The sequence below is a fragment of the Symphodus melops genome (genome assembly GCF_947650265.1).
Source record: "Symphodus melops genome assembly, chromosome: 18".
In the NCBI taxonomy this organism is placed as follows: Eukaryota; Metazoa; Chordata; class Actinopteri; order Labriformes; family Labridae; genus Symphodus; species Symphodus melops.
In genome coordinates this window covers 4,269,177-4,294,437 of record NC_136708.1, presented here as the reverse complement: position 1 = coordinate 4,294,437, position 25,261 = coordinate 4,269,177, and the positions used below count along the sequence as shown (strand labels likewise).

The window sequence follows — 25,261 nt, the reverse complement described above, 5'->3', positions numbered from 1 at the left end:
GATTATGTTGATTTATTCTTTTGATAACATATTTATCATTCATTCAATTAAATATCATATTTAAAGGCTGCCTGTCATTATGTCCCAAAAGCTCACACTAATGAAACATTCATTCAAATCGGAAAATCAAATATGTTCATTCATTTTGTATTCATTTCAATTTAGATCAGCTGGAAAATACACTGTATGCATCTAATTCTAATTTCTGAATATACATGTTTGCTTTGTGCAAATACTTATTATGACATTAACTTTCCGAGTGGCTCCAACACACTGTATCACTATTTCTTTGGTTCCTCCTGCTAATCACTACAGCTCATATATGTATATATACACATATATTTGTGTATAGGCTCTTACCTGGTATTCACTTGGCCAGAAAGTGCTGACAGCCAGCTCCACTTGGTGCCACTGGCGTCCCTGCGAGCCCGAGATATTCCACACAGCGCTGCCCTTGGGGCCCCCGTTGACACGGATGTGGACCTGCAGGTCCCCGGGGCTGTGTCCGTCACGGCTGTACAGGAAATAGCTGAACTGGATGCAGTGCGTGTCGTTCTCGCTGAGCGGGAGCAGCAGCAGCTGAGCGCGCTGGCCCCCGAAATGCTGCGAGGAGTTGACCATCATGAAGGACCCTTGAGGAAGAGATGTTCAAAAAAAGGACACGTCAGACACGGGATTTTCTTAAGTATCATTATGTTCACTTATCATATGCAGACTCTCCCAGATACTGAGTGTTCTGAAGATGACTCATAATTAATCGACCTTGCCAAGCAAATACATCGAACTCTTTATCCACTTCACAAATAAGTTTTTGGGGGTTTTTTTGCTTCACCTTCCAGACAGCGCTGTCTAAACAACAAGATCATTTTGAGTTCATACAATTCAAACTAATCGTGGGATTGCATTTAGCATGTTGTATGATCTAAATCATAGTATGCAATTTTGTGTATAAGCAATATACGTATACGAGATCGGTCAGACATAAGTATGGACCATAAGCACACTGGTCATATTAAACCACCCCACGATGCACTGTTGCTTTCAGAACGTTCAACCAAGGAGCTCACCAATCAGCCTACTAGAGACTTCAAATAAAAATCCGTACTGAAATGTGTTAGTGCATTGGTAATGCACTTAACAATGTACAGTGTATACCAGTAAACAATCTGTAACTGATTTCAAATAATCAGGCTCTCAACCACTTTATTACTACTGTAAAAAATGTCTTTTTAACATGGGATCTTATGGAGATCAGTCTTTAAGAGCTCAGTCTCAAGGACGCTACAGGATCTGCAGTTTTCATTCCTCTGCATCGGCTTCATTTTTTAACACCGGAGGTCGCCACTTGCCTGTGACACCTCAGCCCAGGATAGAAATGTGTCATGTTTCCGTCGATCACTGAACAACACCTTCCTCTTTTTTCTTTAGAACTCCGGAAAAGAGCCAGAAAGCCCGAGTGGACCGATCTGAGGTTGTTACCAGGAATACCCGTGTGATCCACACTTGTTATTGGCTTGTATGTGGCCTCTGCGTCGGTGTCTTGTTTCCACCAGTTTTTGCAGCGCTGCCTCTGATCTTGTGTGCTCAAAGGTTCAGGGCTGGGTGTCAGATCTGGCTTTTATTTTGAACTGAGCTTTAAAGAGTCACAGCAGGATCCCTGTTCCCTGCAGAGAAGAAATCCCACAACCAGTGAAGGGTGATGAAGTAAAAGGGGAGTCACTGTATCTCTTACAACAGTAAGATGTTTAATTTAAACTGAGAAAAAATATAAATGTCCTTCTAATGGTAAAAACATTCATAGCGCACCGTTAGAGGAGCTCGGCCACCAGGGAGGAGCTTAGATTTGAGCCGTTGGAGAGACTATGTCTCTTGGCTGGCCTGGGAGCTGGAGGAAGTGTCTGGGGCGAGGGAAGTCTAGGCTTCAGCCCTGACAAAGCGTTGGAAAATGGATGGATAGACTATTTCCTCCCTTTTTTTTTAGGACTCATCAAATTCTGAATCAAAACCCAAGAAACCCGACCAGAAATAATATTCTCAAATCAATGTTGACGATTGGTTTCACACAGTCTTCTACATGAGCGTTCTTTAGCTCCCTGCTCCTTGGTGACCATCCTGTTTTTGTTTATTGGTGATGCCACAGCAAATATGCTGGAAAGGCTGACCTCTGTTTTTTTTGTTTTTTTTTAATCAATAAGCCAGAGGCCAGCATACAGAAATAATGCCAGATGGGCAGCAGCCACTTCATGTTTTGACGCATGGGGTCCCTGACTGAGCTGCCATTTTGATGTGTTAAAGGCTTTCCAGGGATAACTTGAGAGACCTTTTCAGGCCCACCTGGTGACAAAGATTATGATGGAAGGTGGTCCCTGTTTAAGGTTGGGTTTCCTGAACAGACATGTTCACAAGAAAAAATTGTGCTTTTTCCTCTTTACGTCATCGTTTGAGTCCATCCATTCAAACATAAGTCAACTTCAGGAGCTCATCTGTCGTTGTTTTTTCTTCTGAAGATGAACACAAAGAGGCATCACATCTGGCAGTGTGCCGCCTGTGTTTATCACCTTGGACTGTTTAAAGTGGCCTCGGGGATTACATGCTTCCTCCCTAACATCATCTTCCTCACATTGACTCTTCGACGTTGCCAGCAGGAGAGAGAGCACATCCTAATTGCACATGTAACCTTCGCATCCAGTCCACAGTGCATGCCATGGCGTATATGAGCACAGACAGCGGCATCGTGGGTAGTGTAGTTGCCTGGGCACCGTAGCAGAGTCAGATCGCGATCAGAGCCCTGCCTCTCGCCATTAATCACGCTGACATGGTTATTAGGCTATAATGGCAGCCCAGGGAATGCTTAAACCAGAGAGATGGCTGTAATGCTCACACACTGACATGCAGGACACATATCAGCACACACACCTCTCTCTGTCTCTATCACACACACTCACACTCTCTTACAGTTTACAAGCCCAGAAGCAGAAAATAGTCCTGCCGGCTGACCTTCTCTGGAGAAAGTGGCTTCTTCTTCTTCTAACGATCTGTCCTCTCCTTCAACCAGCTCATTGTTATAATAATCATCCAAAATGCAAACCATTTAAGCATTCTGAGTAAACTCAAAAAGCTAGTTGATTATTCCGCCTCTGTGTTCTCCTTTCAGATGAAGTATTTAAAAAAGCCTCACAGAAAATATCAGTGAAGGTTTTTTTTTTTTATTTACAAGGTAATGTTTGAATTCATTTGCATCAAAGATGAGAAATGTTGCAGGAAGTAATTGGATGCTATTTTGTTTTTTCGTTTTTGAAAATGAAATCCACTACTCATCTTCTTTTCACTTGTAAATGAAAAGACATTTTCATCTGAATGATGCTCTTTACTTCCAAGTAAAGCCAAAGGCCCTTTTTTCTCATAAGGAATAAGATTTGTGCTTATAATATCCAACAGCAATTTATTTTGCATGTAGTTTAATTTACCATCTTTACATTGAAAACGTTTCCCCTCAGCTACATGAAAAACAGCAATTAAATCAGGGAACTATTCCTTTAAATCAGGCAATTACCTGCAAATTCCCGTTCGCATACTCAAATCATTTTATAAGCTTTGTTGAAGCTTCCAATGTAATTAAACTCATCCCAACTTTATGTCCCGCCTTCTACGTTGTGATTGGCTCATCAGAGCTAAAGATGTTTCAGCCATAGCGAACTTTAGCAGCACTTATTTTATGGTACTGTTTCTTACTGACTGACACGTTTTTCCATCCGTGTAAATAGAAAACAGGTCAAAAGCCGGGTCAGATCCCGAGACACCCTGGATACATGTATGTATACATTTTAAATGTGTGTCACGAAGCTTCCTTGATGACAGTCCGTTACTCCCTCTGCTCCGTGCAGAGCAAAGAAGAGGCGTAAAAGTGCCAGAAATATCCTGCGATAACAAGCAGTGACTGTCCTTCGAGAGCTCGCATGTATTCCTGGACAGTGCTGATATTTTTTCTTCCTCTCACCTGCTCGCTTGGGCAGACTCACCCCCCCCCCCCCCCCCCCATACCCACCTTCACCTCAGCACCACTGAGCTGCTGCTGCTGCTTTGATGTGCTAGTTCTCGAGGGGGCTCTGTAGCTAAATTGCTTTTTCTACAGCTATGAGAGCTGGACTCCCTCATTGTTGTAGGGCAAGTCTCCAACTGTCCTTTTGACAGCAGGACAGCACTTGAAGAGTGCGGGTGAAGACAGAGAAGAAACGAGATGTTTTTGGCCCTTACTCCTCATTTTAAAGCAAATAAATGGATTCCAAAAAAGCCTCGACAGTGTCTCAGTCACTGTAAGCTCCAGTCGTCCTTTGAATCCGGTGAAGCCCCCCGGTGGTTGTTAGAGAGGAAAACGAGTCACTTTGTCAACGAATGTGAAATAATGAAATATGCTTTATAGACATAAGTCGAGCCTCCATCCGCACACAATCCCACTCATCAACATGATGGCTGACTTGCCGTTGTGTCACACTTACAGCGCCGTAGTTTCAAGACCCTGACACTCTTCACAAAACAAACGGCCGTCCTACAGTCTGTGGGCAGCGAGAGTGAATATTGTGTTTATTGGAGTGTTTTTCTGCAAAGGCAGAAAATGCTGAGTGAAAAAAAGTGTCCTGGCCCAGGAAGGAGCTGAGAAAAGTGAATCTGTGACTTTTTACACATGTGCACTTGTTCACACGTGCACGTCACAGTGGGAGACTCTTTACAGGATAATCGATTAGAAGATTCTGTTTATTTTACACCAATACACCAAAAGAAATTCCTCATGTATGGAAATGTACTTGGCAATACAAAACAATTTATGACTTATGCTTGTGTAATTTATCCTCCAGGCCACTTGGAGAGCTATTTGGACCACGGCATCTATAGACACTCCTACGCCCTGAAGAAAACCCTTCGGGGTCCAAAGCGGTCAGCTTCTTTCTCATGCTGCTGGATGATTTGTGTTGCCATGCCCTGTATATTAAGTATTCCACCTTCATCCATGTCGCTGAGTGAGCGCGCCTGTACATAGCTCGGTGGCTTTCCTCCCTGAAACAACAACCATAGTCGACCTTTAGTTTATGTTAAATTATCGGTAAGTGCGTCTTCAAACTATCAATTCACACAATTTCCCTCTTCTTGACAAGTCTAAAGGCAGGAGATGAAGGTTAGAACACCGGCACACAAACAAGCCCTGCATCTCTCTTTATTTTCGCTTGATGGATCAAGTCAACATGATTGATGCCGTATTTGGAAAGTTGATAAATTGATAAAGATATTACAGCTGCGATAACCTCACACGGCATCCTCGAGGGCACACAGAGACACATAGTGTGTGACGCACACTCAGGTTGGTGGTGGAAGAAAAATGCAGAGAATTTCTCCATGAATCCATAAAAGCAGATAAGGCTCCATCTATTTCTCCCGTGACCCTGCCAAGGGCGAGGGAACATGCATTAAGAGATTAGGGGACGGCCTCGGCTCCCTGAATTCATATCAGAATGTGGGGTGGAAACCTGAGTCATAGGTCTGCCTGCTTTTATCACACTTACACTGGGAAGGGGGGAAAAAGGAGGGGAGCCACAGTGGAAAAGGAAGAGCGAGGAAGTGCAGCGAGAAAAAAAGGGAAGGAGAGATGAAGGCTTTTATCTTTATGTTTGTCCCCATCATTTTTCGTTCACTTTCCTCCGCTGCCATCAATAACTCTTTGTATAACTCGGGGCAGCTCTATTCTACACCTTGATAACAGCATCCTTTCTGTGGGAAAAGGCCAAACAGAAACCCGGTGCATTTTAATCACATTTTTATCTAACATTTTCAACCTCCCCGACACAGCCTTCACCTGCACCTGCGCTCGCCGTGAATAAAAGTCCACTGATGCCGTTCGAGTCCGTGTGATCAGCAACACTTTTCCCCCCGACCCTCCTCCTCCTCCTCCTCCTCCTCTTCCTCCAGGGCACCAGGAGAAGGTCATCCAAGATTTTCAATTTGCTCTCCGAATTTGGTCTTTCAGATCTTCATTTGCTTTCTTTCCTTTGTTCTTTTTTTTTTTTTTTCTTTCTGATATTGCAACCCGGAGCGACACTGGCCTTAGACGATATTGCTCGTACCAGAGAAGAGAAGTGCGGCGAGCGTGGATGATTGGGAGGGCACAGATTGGTCTCGCTGTTTGCTCCTCTTTGTATCTCTGGCTGGAGTGTGTGATCCGCTCGGCTGGCAGGAACACTGGGGCTGCGGCTTGTTTACCACAGCCAAAAGGCGATGCAGATTTTGCCATTTACAGAAAGTGACACAATGCTTACACCGTGCAAATGGGAAATCTGCAAACCAACAGCAGCTGGTCATGAATGCGACACTGACAGAGCCTAAACCGACCCGCAAACAATACAAGTGTGAATGCGGCTGACAACTCGGAGTTAATGAATTCCCCAGGTGAGACTCCAGAGCCGGGCGGAAAAACCTGGAGCCTGCAGACAACAACAACAGAGTCATTACTGTGTTTCTACTCTGACACTTCCAAGACGCGACGATTAGCATCACATACCGAGGAAAAGTGCCATGATGCACACTCGCTCTATATGCAAAGGCTGTGACAAAAAGAAGAGAAAGTGTCTGAGCTCCTGTTCTGTTTGTGCCGCAGGATCACTCACATACCCACTCCTTCTGCACAGGAGAGGGTCGGACTCATTCCCAGACCCAGACCCCCCATACCCCCGAAGAGCTTTATATATTCACACACGCCATCAATGTAGAGTATCGGCTGATTCACTGGTTCCGAACGTAACAGTACATAATAGTTGAACTAACTACTGTACAATCTAAAAGTAAAATAAATCTGAATTTCCACATCTGTAGCCAACTTACAAAGTTTATCCTGACTTCCACTCACAAAAAAAAACAACACTTCCCAAACCGCCTCTGCTGTGTCCGCCAATCACAAATGAAAGTATTTTAAGTCCCGCCCCCCAAACCGTCAACATGTATTGACACATGAACACACGAGGAGCTCATTTGCAACAACAGTTAACTTTTTAAAAAAGTTTTTTTTAAAGTGTCATGAAGCGTTTTATATTGCAGGTAATAGAAGTCAGACTGACGCTGTGCGGCTTTGACCGAGTTTCCCCCGTAGACTCGTTCTGGATCACGTAACAGCTCTATTTAAAGTGCTAATCAAAACTCTCCAGGACAACTGTTTCTCACAATGTCTTTATGAACTCTTCTCCATAGACACTCAAACACACTATCAGACACATGCCTCGTGAACAAACACACCGTGTCCGATCTTTGCTTCCCGACGTTGTAAAGGTGAAGCGGCGCATTACATGACTCATCATTTTCTTACATGTTGAAAGATGAAGATTCACTGCCAACATTATGTTTATCTGAAGGTCCTTCCAAACTTTTCACCAAGCTTTGCAACCAGTAAAGACTAAAGAGCGCTGTTCCCCTCAAACCCCTGCAACAGACAATATTGTTGTCAGACATGGTCAACATAATACCCTTATCCCACCAACACATCGGACATGTACACAGACCATACACTGTGGCACTCTTCATACAATCAGACAAATAACACATAGCAAAATGTTCTGGTTTTTTTTCTGGGAACATTTGATTAACGGATATAAGCTTGAACAAATAAAATGTGTCTTTCATCACTTTTTGTCTTTTGCTGCACCTACAAAAATGTAGCAGAAACTGTTGCTTGTTGCATGTACTTCAATGCTGCACCGCTGCAATGACTCCGATAAGCATGCACTGATATGGACATCAGTTTGCCACTGAGTGTTGATCCGGTGTGCAGTGTGTGTGTGTGTGTGTGTGTGTGTGTGTGTGTGTGTGCAGGCTGCATCCAGCTGACAGTTAAGATTGGCTGAAGCTTTCACTTGAGTTGCCAAAAGCAATCATGATTAAGACAAAATTAAGACAAAAAAGGAGTGCTTAATAGTGCATACAGTGCTGGTGCAAAACCCAATTTGAAGCACCCTAGTGTGGTGCCAAAGGTTTTTCTCAGACAGACAGACAGACAGACAGACAGACAGACAGACAGACAGACAGACAGACAGACAGACAGACAGACAGACAGACAGACAGACAGACAGACAGACAGACAGACAGACAGACAGACAGACAGACAGACAGACAGACAGACAGACAGACAGACAGACAGACAGACAGACAGTAATAACAGCAATTTGGGGAATGAGGTAAATCAGCCACATTATATTCTACACAGTTATCAAACCAATTGCTCAAACAGCCGCTGATGTGTTCAGAGAAAACATTTTAAACTTTCCATCTCAAGTTGTTGTTCCTAAAAGCTTAGCACAGTTTCAACGGGAGAAAATGGTCGTACACATCTACCGCGGTCTGTAAAAAGTTTAGTTGTGGTCAACTTTTCTTCGTGACAGGCTCGTTGACCATCTGCCTCGAAGCGATGCTCAGTAATAAAAGATGGATTCTTGCTCTGACTTGCAGGATAGATTCAGTGCATCGTAAAAAATAAATCTGATCCTGATCCTAACTCTAAACACTGGTCCTAAGTCAGAGTGGTGGCCGGCTGACAGACGGGAGAGGATGGAGTTGGACTCGTTGCGGGGGAATCTTTTCAGTGTCAGAAATCAATAGTGCATTAGCAGCCGCCCAGCGACAAAGTGTGGGCCGACTCCCCTCCCTCAAACCGCTGCCAGCTCTCCTCCCTCCTGCTGCATCCTGATATATACCACCCGCCCTCAGCCTCTTCATCTCACTCCTGTGATCTACTGTTTGTTTCATCTCGCCGTCCCGGAGGCCTTTTGGGGAGCTGGTGTTCTCTCCCTTTTTCTCTTCATGCCAGTATTCCTCGCTGCCTCTGCCCTATTTCTTCCAGGTTTCTCTGGTCATTTGGTAAACAGAGTGTGTCATTTCCCAGGCCCCGCGTCTTCCCCTTGTTCTCCCGTGTTGTGGACGATCGGTGCTTCCTGGACTAACAGGTGCAGGGGCTGCAAGCTCTCCCTGAGGGAGCCTCCCGGCCTCAAGGGGATGATGCATAGAGGGGCTTTTTCAACTCATGCATGGTGCTTGGAAAGGCAAGAGAGTCAATCTCAGAAAGCGCCTTCAGGCTTGTTTTACCATGCAGAGAGTTTGTGTGATGATAAAAAATAAAAGTAGACTAAATTTAACATCGGAGCGACCTTACCAACCAAAAAATTATCAGAAGGTTTGATACAACATGTTCCCTCTAACAATGTATCTTGGGGAGTAAAGTGGGTTGCAGGATATTTCTGAAACGAGAACCAAAGAACACAAAAAGAGAAATCTCTCTGGGACAAAACGGGGCTGGTTTTTTTTTTCTTCGTTTTTTCATCTCTCTCTCTCTCTCTCTCTCTCTCTCTCTCTCTCTCTCTCTCTCATGCCCGACCGATATGGGATTTTTTGGGGGCCGACACTGATATTGGAAGACAAAAAAAATGTGATCCTGATAAAATGGCTGATATCTTTTACTGACCTATGTTCGATCTGTAGAGATACAGATAGACACTGAGTATGTACGCACTCGACACTCTGGAGAGTGATAATGCTCGTTATAATCCATATTACGCCCTCTGCTGGTGACAGACAGTAAGAGAAAAGCAAGTTTAATGCAATGAAACTCAAGGCTGTCAGGTTTGCATCTTCACGGCTCTTTACACATTTGCATGAAACCCCCCTCCTTCAAAGGGCCCTCAGTCAAGGAAGAAGACAACACCTACACTCAAGGTGCACAGCGCCTTAACACATTTAGAAGAGGAAGGTCCCTGACAAAGTGGGCACGTTTGATTTGTGAAGAACAAACGGATCTCTTGCTTCCCTCTTGGAGTTTTGGATTCAAAAAGTCTTCGATGTGCAGATTGCATTATTACTCGTTCATTTAACAGGTGAGTTTTAATTTCTCTGTGCAATGAAACGAGTCCCCACGAGAGTCTCACTCACTTCTCAGTGATCCTTCACCACACATGAATTCTACCGCCAGAAAGACTACTCACGTCTTTTCAATCGCCTCGTAGTCATCTCTTATCATGTGCGCTTTATTTTGAAAGTGTGACTTTCTCCTTTTAAGACCGACATATCTTGTGTTTATAAAGATAGTGTAAGTACTTAGCTTTAAAAAAAATGATATGATAATGTTTCCCCCAGCAGACTTTATTTATGTAAGTTCTATATTTAGTTTCTGATCATTGCAAGTTGAGGCATCGCTTCCCATCTTACATAATAGACAATTTTTTCCTTGCTGTTTTGAAACAGTGATGGATACAGTAAACATTTAGGGTGAGCGCAGTTTTCTCCATGCACTTAACAAACTGTCCATTAAGGGTCAAAAATAAGAGGGAGGAAAAGAAAGCAAATCTGAGACTCTGTGTTTCTTCTACTTGTACTTTTAGTCATCTTTGAAATGCCAAACATACGCCGTCTTGATAACCACTAATGGATGTGACTGATGTGACTCAGGGTGAGAAAAACAACACAATCTTAACAAAGAAAGCATCTTCTTCTCAACAAACATTATCAACACGTCCGGGATGATGCCTAGTTGAGCGGTGAAAAGAGTAATGTGACAAGGTGGATTACAGTTTTGGAACTTGGAAATCTGTCAGACATCACAGTGTACAAAAGAGGCGAGGGAACAAGGAGATTCACAGCATGCTGGAAGTGCGAGAGCCATTACCCGTGTAGCATGTCGACAAGAAGTGAGGTAGAGTAACCTGAGGTGAAAGGAGGACGGGGCTAATCGGTTCATTCAGGTCCTGAAGTGTTCCTGACTTTCGTTCTGCTTGGCAAAGACAAACAAAATCCTCAAGCCCATCTCTTCTAAGATAAGCCCGTTTCCTGGCTGCATTTGCCCCCAAATGACAGAGTGAGAAGAAGCGTGTGGGAAGTCTGAAGCCAACAGCCTCAGATCAGATTTTCATCTGATGGTGCAGTGCAGAGCTGCAGCATCTGTATGAACAGGATGAGTGAAGGGGAGGGGGGCTGGAGAATTAGCTCTGCCAGGCTGGATGAAGGCCCACTGCAGTTCCCACTCCCACCTCCTCCCCACCCCCTCCTCATGCCCGCACACAGTGTGGCAGAGATAAGGCCCTATCTGTTACAGTCCCACTGTGTGCCAGTGGCGGATATGGAGAGGTAAAGTGCATCTGGAGGGGAGAGGAAACCATCTGGTCCGGATCACCTTGAAGCTGCAGAGAGCAGCACTTCTTCTCCCTCCACCTGTTCCTTCCTTCCTTAAAGCCCTGACCCCAGCAACATAACGTGAGGCAGGGGTGAGCGTGGGCAGGAAAACGCTGAAATGCTGGATGTGGAATTTGAAATAACATCAGCAATGCCTTGGAGTTTGACTGAAACAGTTATTGAAGTGTTTGCCTGACGCAGGGTTTCGAGGCAGAACACAGATTCAAATCTGTCTGTTTGAAGGTACTGACATTTATGATTCTGTGCCAGTAAGAAAATGCTTTCACTTTCCAAAAACACTATTAGGGTGTTTCCACCACACTTTGATTCAGCATCTTAAAAAAGCAAACAAAAAAACCCACCAAAGAACGAAAAATTATGAATTAAATAAGAAAACACCAAAAAGAAAAAATCCAACAAACTCCAGAATATCTTTGTGTATCTCATAAATTGACAGTGAAGCATCAATACCCCATAAATCACTTTGTGGCTCACCATTGTAAAGCTCTATATTTGCAATTTTCTGTCCCCATCTTGGATTTCACATTTGAAGGACAGAAATGACCATATCTGGATGATTCAGAGGAACATTATTCTTGACAGATTTCCCTACAGTGCTGACCAACATTAAACAAGATGTTCTCCAGGTCACCATGGCAAAGAGTTGTCAATCAAAGGCGCTTCATAAATGTGATTATCATTTACATAGGGAGCAACATGATGGGTTAGATGGGTTTGAGAAAATTCATCAGCTTAGAAGAAGGCTCATTTTCTGTTGGACTTTTATTAACTTTTTAAGACTTTGTTTTGTAACAGTGATGTTGCCCCCTGCTGGTCAAAAGGGGGGGGGGGGGGGGGTGTCTGGCTTTAGCTACTTTTGAAAGTTGACTTTTGCGTCACATTTAACCGTTCAATCTTCTAAAGCCACTCTTTAATTACATCATAAACTAAACAGAGCAAACAGGGCAGAGCCGGTTCTATGATTGGCCTTTTGATGGTTGGCATGCACACACTATTGTAAAGGAGTTGAAAGTGATATGGTCACAATTTTAGGTGTACGTTGTTTAAGCATATCGCATTTTAAATGGAGTTATTCATTTGCATTTCCATAAATCATCAGCATTAATCTAGATTTGTTTTTTTTGTTATTTTCAAAAAGGTTCAAAGGGACCGAAATGTGATTTGTTCTCATGAATTGCTGCTGCTTAGCATCAGTAATGAACAGGATTTTAATTTTCAGTTTGATGTGTCGCTCACCAACTTCATGAGAGATACGAACACCTCACTAAAAAAAAATATTTAAAAAATTACAATTAGTTTGAACTAATCCAGGTTCAAACTGCTACCATACAATGATCCAATAAGAAGTTCTGAACACCTGGCGTTTACTGTCCATCCCAGTAGACCATACAGCCATCTTGAGTTTGACTTCAAATGAAAAAAAATAAATAACTAAATAAGACAAGATACTTTCTTAAAATGTCAAATCGAAAAACTTTCCCAGGCTGTATGTGTGTGGGGGGCTTTAGCCTGGCAGTAGGGGGCACACTAAGGCCGGTCTGCATCTTAACTGAGGCCCCTTTTATAACAATGCGTCCGTAATCTCTAACCGAAACATGGGGCGCCCTGGATTCAAAAGGCACTGTGGTTTAAATTTTAAATGTGCCATTGAAAGGCAGAGCGTCAACTGACAGGAGGGGCCTTTTCAAATCCCTTTTGTGACTCAAGCAACAGACCAACGGCTTAACGTACCACACATTGTCAGAAATTCAAAATCACCCACGCCTCGATGTCATTGGCTGCCAGGAGCAACAACAACAGCCAATAGACTAGCTGCGGGATTCAAACAGGCCAAACAAAAAGCAGGCATTCCTTCCAGTTCATTAACTCTCACAAGATGCATGCTGACACACAAACAAATGCACACACACACACACACACACACACACACACACACACACACACACAAGGTTACTCATTCAAAAGTCATCACTCTGCCAGACACAACTGAAAGGCGTTTGTAATCCCTGTGATCTTAATTCATATCCTGTGTGGCTGCAGTTTTAATGGTACAGCTCCCAGCAAATAAAGCCTTGGAAATTGAAATCAATAGTAATAAATCAGCATAATAAGCATCTCGGCTGAAGTCGGAGAGAAAACGCACGCTGCTCTCAAATCTATCATTTGACATTTATGAGCGGAACTCTTAATCCTCGGATCCGCTAACAGTGAGAGCAGAGCGAACAGCTGAATACAAATCAGGAGCAGGATAGCAGACAAACGTCCGTAACGGGGCTGCAGAAGCTGATCCCTCACCTGCAACAGCCTCAGGTTTCTAATTACAGGCAAACACCGATGAAGAATCCTGATGAGGGCTACAGGGAAATGTGCAAAAAAAAAAAAGAAGTTGCAAACAATTATATTCATTATTTGCCCCGCGCTAAAGATAAAACCTGAGCGAGTTCTGAGCAAGGTCATGACTGACTGCAAGGGGAAAAAAAAGAGCCTTTCAAATTAAAGGTAGCACGACACAGATGTTTCTGATCAATTCAAATACCAGAGTTGCTAAGCTGCTGATACCAGCTGACATTTCTCCCAGTGCATTTGCATAGTTCAGGAGGCCTTTCATCTATTGAAATGGCTGTTTATGAAATCCTCACTGTGTAAAGCCCGGCTGACATTTCTGCTGGTCATCCACTGTTTTTAATGGTTTCTATTATTGTTCCATTTTTTTTTGGAGGGTTTGAAAAATGTAAGTACGTCCATGTATTTCTGACTGCACACATGCATTGTGAGAATTCAATGTTCAGAGATTGTTGGAGCAGCACAGTGAGGCAGCGGTCAGCGCTGTTGTCTCTCAGCGACGAGGTTCCGAGGTCGAACCTCGTCGGACAGGAGCCTCTCTGTGTGCCGTTTGCATATTCTCCTCATGCATGTGTGGGTCCTCTGCGGCCTACTTCGGCCTCCTCCCACAGTCTGAAGACGTGCTCATTAGGTTCATCAGTGACTCTAAACTGCCTGCGGGTTTGAATGCGAGTGTGGCTGGTTGTTTGTCTCTTTATTCCAGCCCTTTGATTTGTTTGTTTGGATACTCAAGCATTTTCAAAAACACATACATGTACATATACTCCAGTACTTTTATTCAAGTTATAATCTGACTCAGCAACGTTCACTTGAAGTCATATTTGAGCAGGAGCAGCTTTACTTTGACTCAAGTAATAAATTGTGCCCACCAGTACGGCGTATACCAATACTGACTTTAGCTGTTCTGCTATCACCTCTTTGCTGCTCGCAATAGTTCCCCATTATAACTGTGGAGGTACAGACAGTGTTGTGTAGGCTGCTGTTTCTGCTGTGGCAGCAGTGACAGAAGTCGCCATGACTCTGTGCTAATGAATGACGTTAATTAGGCCAACTGTTGATGGCGGGTAAACATCTAACTTGTGGCTCCAAACTTTCCCTTTATTCGATCCACCGTCCTTTTGAAAAAAAGAAAAAAAAGAAAAGGCAAGCGCCTAAAATTAATCTTAAAAATAAAAATCAATAAATGACAACATCACATTGTTGTATAGGCCGGTGTGATGGCTGACATCCGGTCCCACATTTGATTCATTCATTTGTCAGAGCTATGGTGTCAACACAAGAAAAGATTCAAGCCATTACACGCATTACTCTGCACCACAGTGAGACCAGAGCAAGGTCACACGCAGAACCAGTCGACAGTTTATGCATGATCAGGTGCAGAAGCAGCAGCGGAGGCATCCCCAAGACGGCCGTCTCATCAGTTTTATTACTCAGAGCGGGCCTTGATTTGGGGCGACAGATGTAGAACAACAAATAAAAGAGACAGACACGAGTTTCTCAGACATGCAGTGTGGATAATTTGTTGTCTCTTCTCCTTCCTCGTCTCTGTGTGCAGTGCACTGCAGATGAACTTAACGCCGACAGCCCCCGAGCACGGTCCCAGAATGCCTGCAGAACAATAGCAGTGGTCGTGGCAGAGGCAGTTATGGTTGTGACAAGAAAGCAAGTGGCTGGAATTGAGAGGGAGAGGCGGGGGAATACTTCTTTGTGTGTATGTTGTGTACTTGTGTGTGTGTGTAGGTGTGTGTGTGTGTGTGTGTGTAAGTGTGTGCTGAGAGGTTCAAAAGGGAGTCCAGCTTTGTGTGCGCCGGCTGTTGCTCTCCTCTCGGAGGGGGGGGAGGGGGGGGTTGACAAGAGGGTATGGCAGGGGCACAAAGGGTCCCAACAGACTGGAAACGAGGTAGCCAGCTAAAATCCTCTACACACATCTGATGACCCACACACACACACACACACACTCAGGCATCTTTTACACACAATCCCCATGACAGTACCCAAGCGGGGCACGGAGAGAAGGAGGGGAGCAAACTAGAACTGGGTCAAAAATCCAATTAATCCGTGACAGGAGAGACGGTTTGGGAGACACTCAGGAGAGACGGCGCAGGAAACCACAAGAGACTGTAAACAATACACCGCTGACCTCTGACCTTTGTGAGTGAGCGTGTTCTGTGAGAGAGACTGAGGAGTGTGTGGTCATGTGACGATGCAGGATCGAGGTCATGCCGGTGGTTGTTCTGCAGAACGTAACGCAGCATTTAGGCTCATTCACACTCCCTATTGAAGTTGAATGACAAAGGCCTGGGGCTGATTGTTTACTCTGAAGTCACAGAAAGAGATTTGGAAGGAGGTACAGTTTGGTGAGTGGATTCTGTCACGTGCTGTTTTTGGCCTATTAACGCTGTCCACACGCTCTCAACAAAACAGTTCAAACCGTGATTACCCGTCCTCATGTGTGGAGCATCTTTGAATTCAGGGCTTAACATCTCATCTCGAGATAATGCAAATGGAAAATAGGTCCTGAATTGCTTGGAAAGAGTAAACAGCTTCCAGTGCTACACACAGCTTCTTGTATCCACGATTAAAATGTGCATCTGGACTTATTTGAAATGTGACCAGATATGGTGGATAAAGACACCTGGGTAAGATTTGAGTTTTTTGCAGCGAAATCTGATTTGAAAATGGAAGTTTGGACAAGTCTGGGTTGTGGAGGATGCTCGGGGATATGCGAACAACAGGGATGTCTTTAAAAGAGGAACGGAGGTGAGATGTTAACTGTCAGTTTAATCGTCTTGTCAGCAGTAGCATGCGAGCTGTTACGTCGTTTGCCTCGGGGCTTAAATGTCTGCCGCCTTTTGATAAACCATCGCCGTCTCCTCGTCGACGTCTCAGTGGGCAGCTGTGATCCCACTCCGACATACGGACACGATCCTCCAAATCCCTATCATCAGATACGTTCTGAAACTAAAGGGGTTAATTTTGTTGACTCCTCCATGTAATTGTAACTGACCAGGAATCTGAATCACAATTTGCTCCAATTTTTGAGAGGCGTGAAAAGGCTTCAAATTAGCATCAAACTCCCGCTGTCCGAGGCGAAATAAATGAATAGAAGCCTTTTGATTTATTGTTCAAACTTAGAATTCAATGTTCCTCCTGGAAAAATTTTTTTTTAATTGTTAAATGAAAGTCATAATTGAAAAATTATTCTCTGAAGTTCTGTTTCATATATCTAATTTTTTATTTTGACTATAAAGTGAGAATTGAAAAGTTTAAGCCAGAAAGAAATCAAATTTAAAACTCTGACCTCATAAATTTCCACTTGTGGCCCTAATCCTTTTGAATAGAGAATTAAACCAAACAGTTGCACAGTGTTATTTTTCCCATCACAGCCACGCTCTCCAACGGCCTTCTCTAATCCTTCCTCAGCTCTGTACAAATCCCTCTTCCTGTTGGGGGGGTGCAGGGGAAGTTTGGAAGCTCTTACTAGCGAGTGAAAGTGGGGAAAGTGCATGTTTGGGTCCCCTGGGGAGGCTGAGATGTTAATGTGGGGCGAATGGGCTGCGACAGTCGGGTGGCAGCAGGGGTGTCAGCGGGGCTGCGGAGCCGTCACTACGGGTGAGAGGTGTCAGCTGCGAAGATAAATAATGTAAGGCCTGCGGGACGTAATAGCAGCTGTATGATTCAAGCCAGTGACACTCCTGGGGAATGCTGCATTCTCATGGATGACAAAACCCACAACCATCTGAAGCTTTCCACAGTCAGCAGCCCCGCCACACAGAAGAAGAGGAGAGAGGAAGAAACAGAGAAGGGAGAGTTAAAAAAAAACAAAAAAAACTAAAGCAACACAACGACACTTAGTGGTCTTTCAAGTCACTTTGTGCTTCGGAGAGAAAATCCTCACCAAAGAAAGAAAACTTCCCTGAGACAGCTGCCCAGTACTTGAGTCAGCTTCCCCCCAAAATACCAAAAAGCAAAGAGATAAGAGGGAATTACTTAAACAGAGAAAAATGATCTGCCCACTAGAACAAGGACATTTCACTTCCCAGGACCTTTTAAACAAGGCAAAGTGCCTGAAAGAAACCAGAAACCTTTCTAGAATGTTTTTTTTTTTCCCTTTCTTCAGTGTCGGAGATCATGTGTTGAATTGAGCAGACAAATCCTCTTTCATCATTTCACTCTGGAAACAGAGCAGTGTTCTTCTAATGAAAAAAGCCCCACTTAATAAACTTGTATTAGAATAAGTTAAGTCATGTGCACGTCTAAAAGCCTGACCAGACCATTGTAAATGTTAGAGGATATTACTAATGCATTCACATCAGACACATGTACTGTATGAGCTGAAGTCACTCTTCAGGCAGTGATTGTCTGTTTATTACCTTGATTCAACATTTTCTATCGATGTCTCTTTTTCATATGAGACCTAAAGCCTGGCCCACACTGAAAGAAGACAAATGTGCAGTCGACCTTTCATTGTTGATCAAATGGCTTTATTGCCCAGTTAGGTATTTAACACTGAGTTGTTATAAACCAGTAATACAATCCCAGTTTAATGGATGCAGATGGCCAAGCGGTTAGGCTGTAGACCTCCAAGCGGCCTGCTCGTCCCACCAGTGGCTCATTTCCTGGATGTCTCACTTTTCCTAGTTTCCGACTCTAACCACTATCCTATAAAAAAAATTATTGAATCTCAGTTTTCAAACTCAATTTCGAAAGGCTTAGTCTTCCCAGGCAGGATTCAATTTTAAATCATAATGTGCTTTGACTTTAACGAAGGTCTGCTAAAAGAATATGTCGGGTAAAATTACATATGAAACCTATTGAAGACATTTCATGAATATATTTCACTTTTCACAATGTGGCATTTTTTTTTACAGCAGGTGATGTCAATCAGCTGTCAGAGTCAAAATATGTACAGCTTTTCATTCAGTATGGATTTACCCTTCAACCTTTGACCGTTCACTTTTGAAACACGATTACTTCAGTGACCCCGTCGTGCGTTTGTTTTGTCAGCTGTCAGTAAGAAACATGGCAGCCGCCACTCCCTGACTCCATCAGTGCACTTTGCAGTCTCCCTCACTGAGATTTGTTGCATGTAATGAATGTGAACGGTTTTAAATGTGGTTTCTCTGCTGAAACACATTTCGGGCTGAGCCTGTTGGGACTGTCTGCATTTGTCTGTGGATCTGCAGAGACTTAGCGGAAATTGCGGCGCATTGTTGCTGTAACCTCAGCACGGATCAGAACAGAAGATAAGCTGGCCTGATGCTAACAAGAAGTCAAAGTGGCGGCAGAAGAAGCAATCCCAACTGAATAAATAAGAAAGTGCTGTTTGACAAAGTGCAGTGTTTACTCCTACGCCTGCTTTTTCCATTTGATTCAAAATGTGTTTTTAAGACATTTTCATAGAAAAAAAAGTTTAACTGCTTCAGACCTCTCCGGTGCAGTCTGCTGACTTTGAAGGAAAAGATTAACACATTAAATGTTTGATTTAATGTGATTAAATGTTTTTAATTAAAAAGTTACATATTATGCAAAGTACAATTCACCATGTTTCCCTAACACTAAAATGTGTCCAAACCCTCCAATGATGAGAAAAGTCCCTCCTCTCCGATCTTCTGCCTGCTCCACTTGTGTGGAAAATGTGTGCTCAAACAGGCCGTTTGGAGATGTTCCCTTCATGACATCACAAAGGGCAGTAACCCCTGTGTTTGTTCTTCTGCCTTCTCACTGTAAACAACTGGGCACAGAGCAAGAATGTCCAAGCCAACCAAGCGCTTCCAGAGACGGGCGTGGCCGAGTGGATTTTGAGAAAGAACTTTACACAGCTGTGAGATGTATTTAAACCTTGTTGAAAAGGAGGACAATATATGACCTACACTGACTTTATGCCAAGTTTTTGCATGTGTTACTATTATTTTGTGTATCTCAGGTTTACAAAGTTCAAACCTGGAACCAGCTTAAGATCAACAGCTTCCTAAATCTTTAAGTGTGCAGTTACAATTGGAAGGAAGCTTTTTAGTATCAACACTTGTGAATGAAATGTTATTTTGTATTGAAAAGCAAAATTTGATTTGACTGAACAATTCTAAAGTTGGTATAAAACACCTTCTGTAACATGCAGTCTATTTTCACCAATACAGCTGTGCCATAATAAAAGGATCTCCATCCTGACGCTGGGATTCAGCAGCTTTACAATCATTCATTGGGACATGTGAATGATTTGGTGACAACGCTGTCATCGCAAAACTGACAGAATCCCGCGAACACAGTGAAGCCTGTCACTCAAAAGGGAAATAAAATAGATAAAGCACCGACGGGGGGAAAAAAAATCAGGAAGACACAAAACGAGGGGGAGGCATCAGTTTGGAGTTCTGGTAGAGTGACTGGAAAAGTACAGAAAGAAAAGAGCAGATGGGTCAACAAGGGGGCGGACTGAATAATTTGTAGGGTGTGGAGAGAGAGAGAGAGAGAGAGAGAGACAGAGAGAGACAGAGCGAGACAGAGAGAGACAGAGAGAGAGAGAGAGAGAGAGACAGAGAGAGAGAGACAGAGAGCGAGACAGAGAGAGACAGAGAGAGACAGAGAGAGAGAGAGACAGAGAGAGAGACAGAGAGAGAGAGAGAGCAATGCATGATGATGAACTTTCTACTTGCACTCATTTCTGGGGTCGTTTCTGCCTTAATCAAGGCTCTGAGGCACCCGCGGGTGCAGTGAGGCCCCATGAATGTGCTACTGCAGTCTGCACACGGGTGATCAATCAGAGCCAACACACAGATGCTCTGCTCTACCAGTAACTAACACACACACACACACACACACACACCTACACACACAGGCGACAGTGATGAATGAGGAAACGCTCAGACAGTTTAGAAGGCACTGACTCTCCTCATCTGCATAATAAACTGTTGCATGCTCTGATCTCACTGTGTGCCTCCTGACTCTCCTCTTTGACTTCACTTTCCTCTTTTTTTTAACCTGCAGCTACTTTTTTTCCTGGCAGATTTCTCCTGATTGACCAAAACTCTGCAGAGACGTGTTTCAAAGAAAAGCAAGAGACTCAAATGTGCGTCTGGTTTTGATGTCTTCTTGTTAACTTAATCCTCCAAATAAATATATAAAAAATGAATAAATAAATAAATATATATATATATATATATATATATATATATATATATATATATATATATATATATATTTCCCCCCCCATAATTATTTCAATGCAAACCTCACATTGAAATCCAAAATATATTCAGAAAACAATAATTTATTCACAATGATTTTTTTTTTTTAAGAAATCTTCCAAATTAATGAACAAAAAAATGGTGGAATGATTTCAAATGATTTCATTCGAGATCTTTGCAAAGCCGCCCATAAAGGGGGATAAAGGGGAGCGCTTTCTGGGGTCCAGTCACATCGGGAGGGAAACATAGTTTGTCCTAATTCTAAACAACAATCACCACTTTTTATTTTGAATCTAAATAATCCCTGTCTAGTCTCTTAAAGCAACTATTGATAACAGTGATTGGATGTGCATATGTTGATCATCATTTGATATTGAGTCAATCAGATCATGGGCGAACATATTCACTGGGTCTTGCAGGGCTCGAGCCAGCCTTTATGCTCACTGCAAACTTTCAACTGATTTCCTTTTTCTTTCACAGATTCATTAATCTTGTACAGCACATCTATGCCTCCACAGACAGGGAAGGTTTTTTAGCGGCCAGCACTGAATACAATGTTAATAGAGTGGAGTAGTTTTATCTGAAAGTAGTCCCTGTAGTGGAGCTTGAACGACGAGGACAAAAAGTGGATGAGCCACGGGTGTTTCCTCGGAATAGTCCTGTTGTGGTATTTCCCTTTAGTCCCTGTAAAGTGCAGAGTGCTGCTGGTCTTTACTGCGGAAAAGGGCCCACCTTCAAAATAATGAGATCCAGTCAGGAAGAAGACACTCATAACATCCCACTCGATTTTTGTTGATTCACGACAAGGTCTTAAAGACGAGCAAAACTCTTCGGCAGCAGAATGAGTGGGAGGAGTAAAATGAAGATTTTATGTGACAGAAAGTGTGAGCCAGACTTGACTTGAACATGCTGTGATTGGTCATACTGCTATGCTGTGCACACAAAAACTGGGATTTATCTAGTTGATAACCAGCTTGGTGTGACTGCTGGGAGGGATTTCATTGCATAGGGTTAAGTTTTGTAAAATTCTTCACATTTTATGAAAATATGAGAGACCCCACAAAGGACAAATAATTGTTGAATCATCACTTTAGTTGCTGTGATGTTTTGGTCACATAGTTCGTCTCCACACACGAGCTACAGAAAAGCTGAAATACGGATTGAACTAATATTTTACAAAGAAAAAAGTGAATCTATGAAGACGTGCAAACGGCGCACACATGAGCCATACGTTACATCACCAGCTGGAGGTGGGATAAAAAAAAAATTCTACTGCTGCCGTGGCCATAATTCTCGCTTCACCAATTGGCTAATGTGAAAACCCACAGAGTTTGTGCTCAACTTTTTCCCCCCACACAACAAGAGATCAAATCATAAACATTGAATGTTTAATAGTCCTTCGAAGTCCTTCCAAGCACCATGTTATCACCCTTAACACACCACAGGAAAATCTGGCAAATCTTTAGAACCATTCATAAAATGTAGACTGAGTTTAGGATTACTGTAAGGGTTAAATGGGGCCCAAAATCCTCCTAATTACCTCCAATACACTTCAGCAAAGCTAACCTTTACCTTCTGTAAAGATTTATGCATTTGTTTTAGTTTTGACATTTAGTGCTTTAGTCCCAGAGATCTTTATTGTTCAGCTAAATTAAACCCCTCAATTCACTTTGTGCTTATGTGTGTTATTGTTTCTGTCTCTTTGTTTATGACATTGTGTAAAGAAGGAGGGCTGGCGTTCAAACTTGGTGCATTATTGACTCTATTAATCACAACAATGTTCTGCACCTTGAACAATGACAAAGCTCAAAGTGCTGAGATGAAAAACCGCTGAGCTGAGATGGAAAACAAAAGGCGGCTGATTTCAATCTGCCAGACGCTGAAGACTTTCAGAGCAGGCTGGATCAATTGAAGATTCAAAGAACTGCTCTTGCTTTGAATGTTTATTCCCCCGACAGCTGCATACATCTCTGAATACATATAGTATATGAACCCAAACATGGACAAAGATATTGATTTCAACATATACATCCTGAAGCTACCAGATGGACGAATGCTCGACTGATGATGGTGTTTGTTTTGGCCGACTTTCATCTTGGGATTTCATAAAGTCACCTGGAAATATTTGGCTCTACATTATTGTGCAGACACATGACTGGCTTTAAAACAGTGAAGGATGGATGGATTGAAATGTCAGAGAAGTAAGTATATGAACCTTACAAAAAGCTTTAAGATGAATCGTCAAGCTGTTTTAAACCAGATGCTGATAAAGGATCGAGATATGTCAGAAACATAAAGCCCCAAATCTTCAACAAACACTATATGCAGATGACAGTCAAGTTTAACTTGATGGAAGGATTCTGTGATACGAGTATGAAAACTAAGATGCTCATGAGGGAGTCACCTTGAGGTTACTGGCTGTGCCTGAAATCACACACTTCTTATTGTATAGTGCACAATTTAAGGCCTTAAGCATTCTAAAGTACTGTCTAAAGTTATGAGAGATCATTATCCTACCCTATACAGTGCACTCACTGTATCACATAATGCACTGGGAAGAGAAGTGTGCAACCAATAGTCGCTAACCAGGCCATATGTTCCGTACCATAATGTCTTTCTGTACAAAGCTTTCACAAGCAGAACAGTCATATTTGACCGCTCACATCGAAGCAGGCGGATGAGAGGAGATCTGCAGTGTGAACACAGAAAACAGGAATACAGAATAGTTAATATTCGGTGGCATCAATATAGAAAAACTATTTTAAAAGCATAACATGCAAACGTCTTTATATTAAGATAGCAGAAATCTAATGTACTGTACTGTAAATATAATGTTTATAAATCTACCTCTGGGTTTATTGTTCTCTGTGTTCACATGGACAGGACAGCTTGTTCTCTTCACTCAGATGCTCAACCCCAACAGAACGTCTCTCTGGCCTAATGTTAGCCCTGCCATCCCATATCACACTCTTACCACATCGTGCTGCTGCTTCTAATGGCAATGCCATTTTGCTAACTTGCAACTTTAATAATGTACCTTTGATTTCTTGATTGTGTAAAATGTCATGTGTATCTACTTCTGTATGTGTGTATATTGAATGTAACGGTGTCTGTATTAAACTGTACTGTTGTATTTTTTTGTATTGGACCTCCTTGAAAACGAGATGGATCATCACAAGGGGCTATCAATCAAATAAACACAACACACACACACACACACACACACACAATTGTGTCTGTGTTATGAACAGACTAACAGGTCATGAGTGAATCGACTCTGAGATACATAATATTCCGCTTTCCAGGTGTTTATTAGCACTCGTTTGAATAGCAAAGCATTCAACAATCGTATCCCAGAAACCTGCCTACATATAATCCTGCTGATTAAAGTACCTGTGACAGTCTTCTGCCTTTATACATGTTTTTTTTTTCTTTCTCTCGTGTTGCAGGAGAGGCAAATATCCCTCCCTCACCTTCATCAGTGCTTGTAGCTGACAGGTGCGAGAAACAAAAGCTCTGTTATCACAGCTCTAGAGATGCACCTGCAGGCGACGAGATCACACGTTGGATTTTTTTTTAGATGAAAGATTTGTCTTCCTACAAGAAATTCTTTGACACTTTTGTACCACCTTTAACTCAGGTGGATTTTTTTTTTTTTCAGAACGATCTTTTAGCCTTATTTAGAGGAAAAAGAGGGAACAAAAGAAAAGAAGGACCTGCACAAATTTAATACTAATTCATTACCGCTCCTTTAGAGATATGACTAATGCAGCATTCAAAGACCACTTGAGGGCAAAAATTACTCAAAAAACTAATTTGATTTGCAGTGCCGACAGAAACTTTCTTGACTTTTAATTACTTTATCGCTCTCATTTTCTCTATCTTTATGCTATTTTAGTGTGAACCAGAGAAGAAAAAAGAGGCAGATAGTGCTGGAGCTAGACAGCAGAAGAGCGAGCGAAAAGGGGGGTGGGGGTGATGTATTGTGGAGATGTGGACTTCACTCAGTCTCTGTCAGGTCTTTTTCAGCCGGGCTTTGAAGTTCCGGAGTCCACAGTGAGAGGACGAGGGTGGTTACGGACTGTGGAAAACCGGATTACAAAGCCTCTCTCGTCCAATTAATTATCCGCCTGTTTGGGGAATTAAAGTCTCCTTATCTCTGTGTGCCATCGCTGCAGAAGTCTTCACCCTTTCTGATGGTTTGGGAGGTTCAGAACCAACCCTGGAGAGTATCAGAGAGTAGGCTGAGACCCCCTTCACCAACATCCACTTGGTCTAATCAGGAAGATTGGTCCCTCATCCAATTAAAACTGTTCAGAATACATTTCCCATCTCAGGTTCATCTCAGCTATCATTAAGAAATGAAATAAACAGACGTAATTGGTTTTGTGAGGAGTTTTTTTTTTTATATATATTTTTTGTAGCATCTGTGCGGTCCAGTATAGTGGTTTACCAGTGCATTGATTTTCTTTTGAGATTTTTTTAGGTTTTTGTTTTTGCAGAAACATCCTTGTGATGTCTTAGTT

The 25,261-nt window shown here is 42.7% G+C and overlaps 1 protein-coding gene across 8 annotated transcripts in view; it reads right to left on the bottom strand.

Moving 5' to 3' along the window:
• LOC306839691 (receptor-type tyrosine-protein phosphatase U-like) overlaps positions 1 to 25,261 on the bottom strand; it is a 203,289-nt gene that overhangs the window by 103,995 nt on the left and 74,033 nt on the right. For all 8 annotated transcript variants that reach the window (XM_079368506.1, XM_079368508.1, XM_079368511.1 and 5 more), the window contains exon 3: positions 361 to 632. In XM_079368506.1, coding sequence (XP_079224632.1) covers positions 361 to 632 — 272 coding nt within the window. The remainder of the gene's footprint in view (positions 1 to 360; positions 633 to 25,261) is intronic.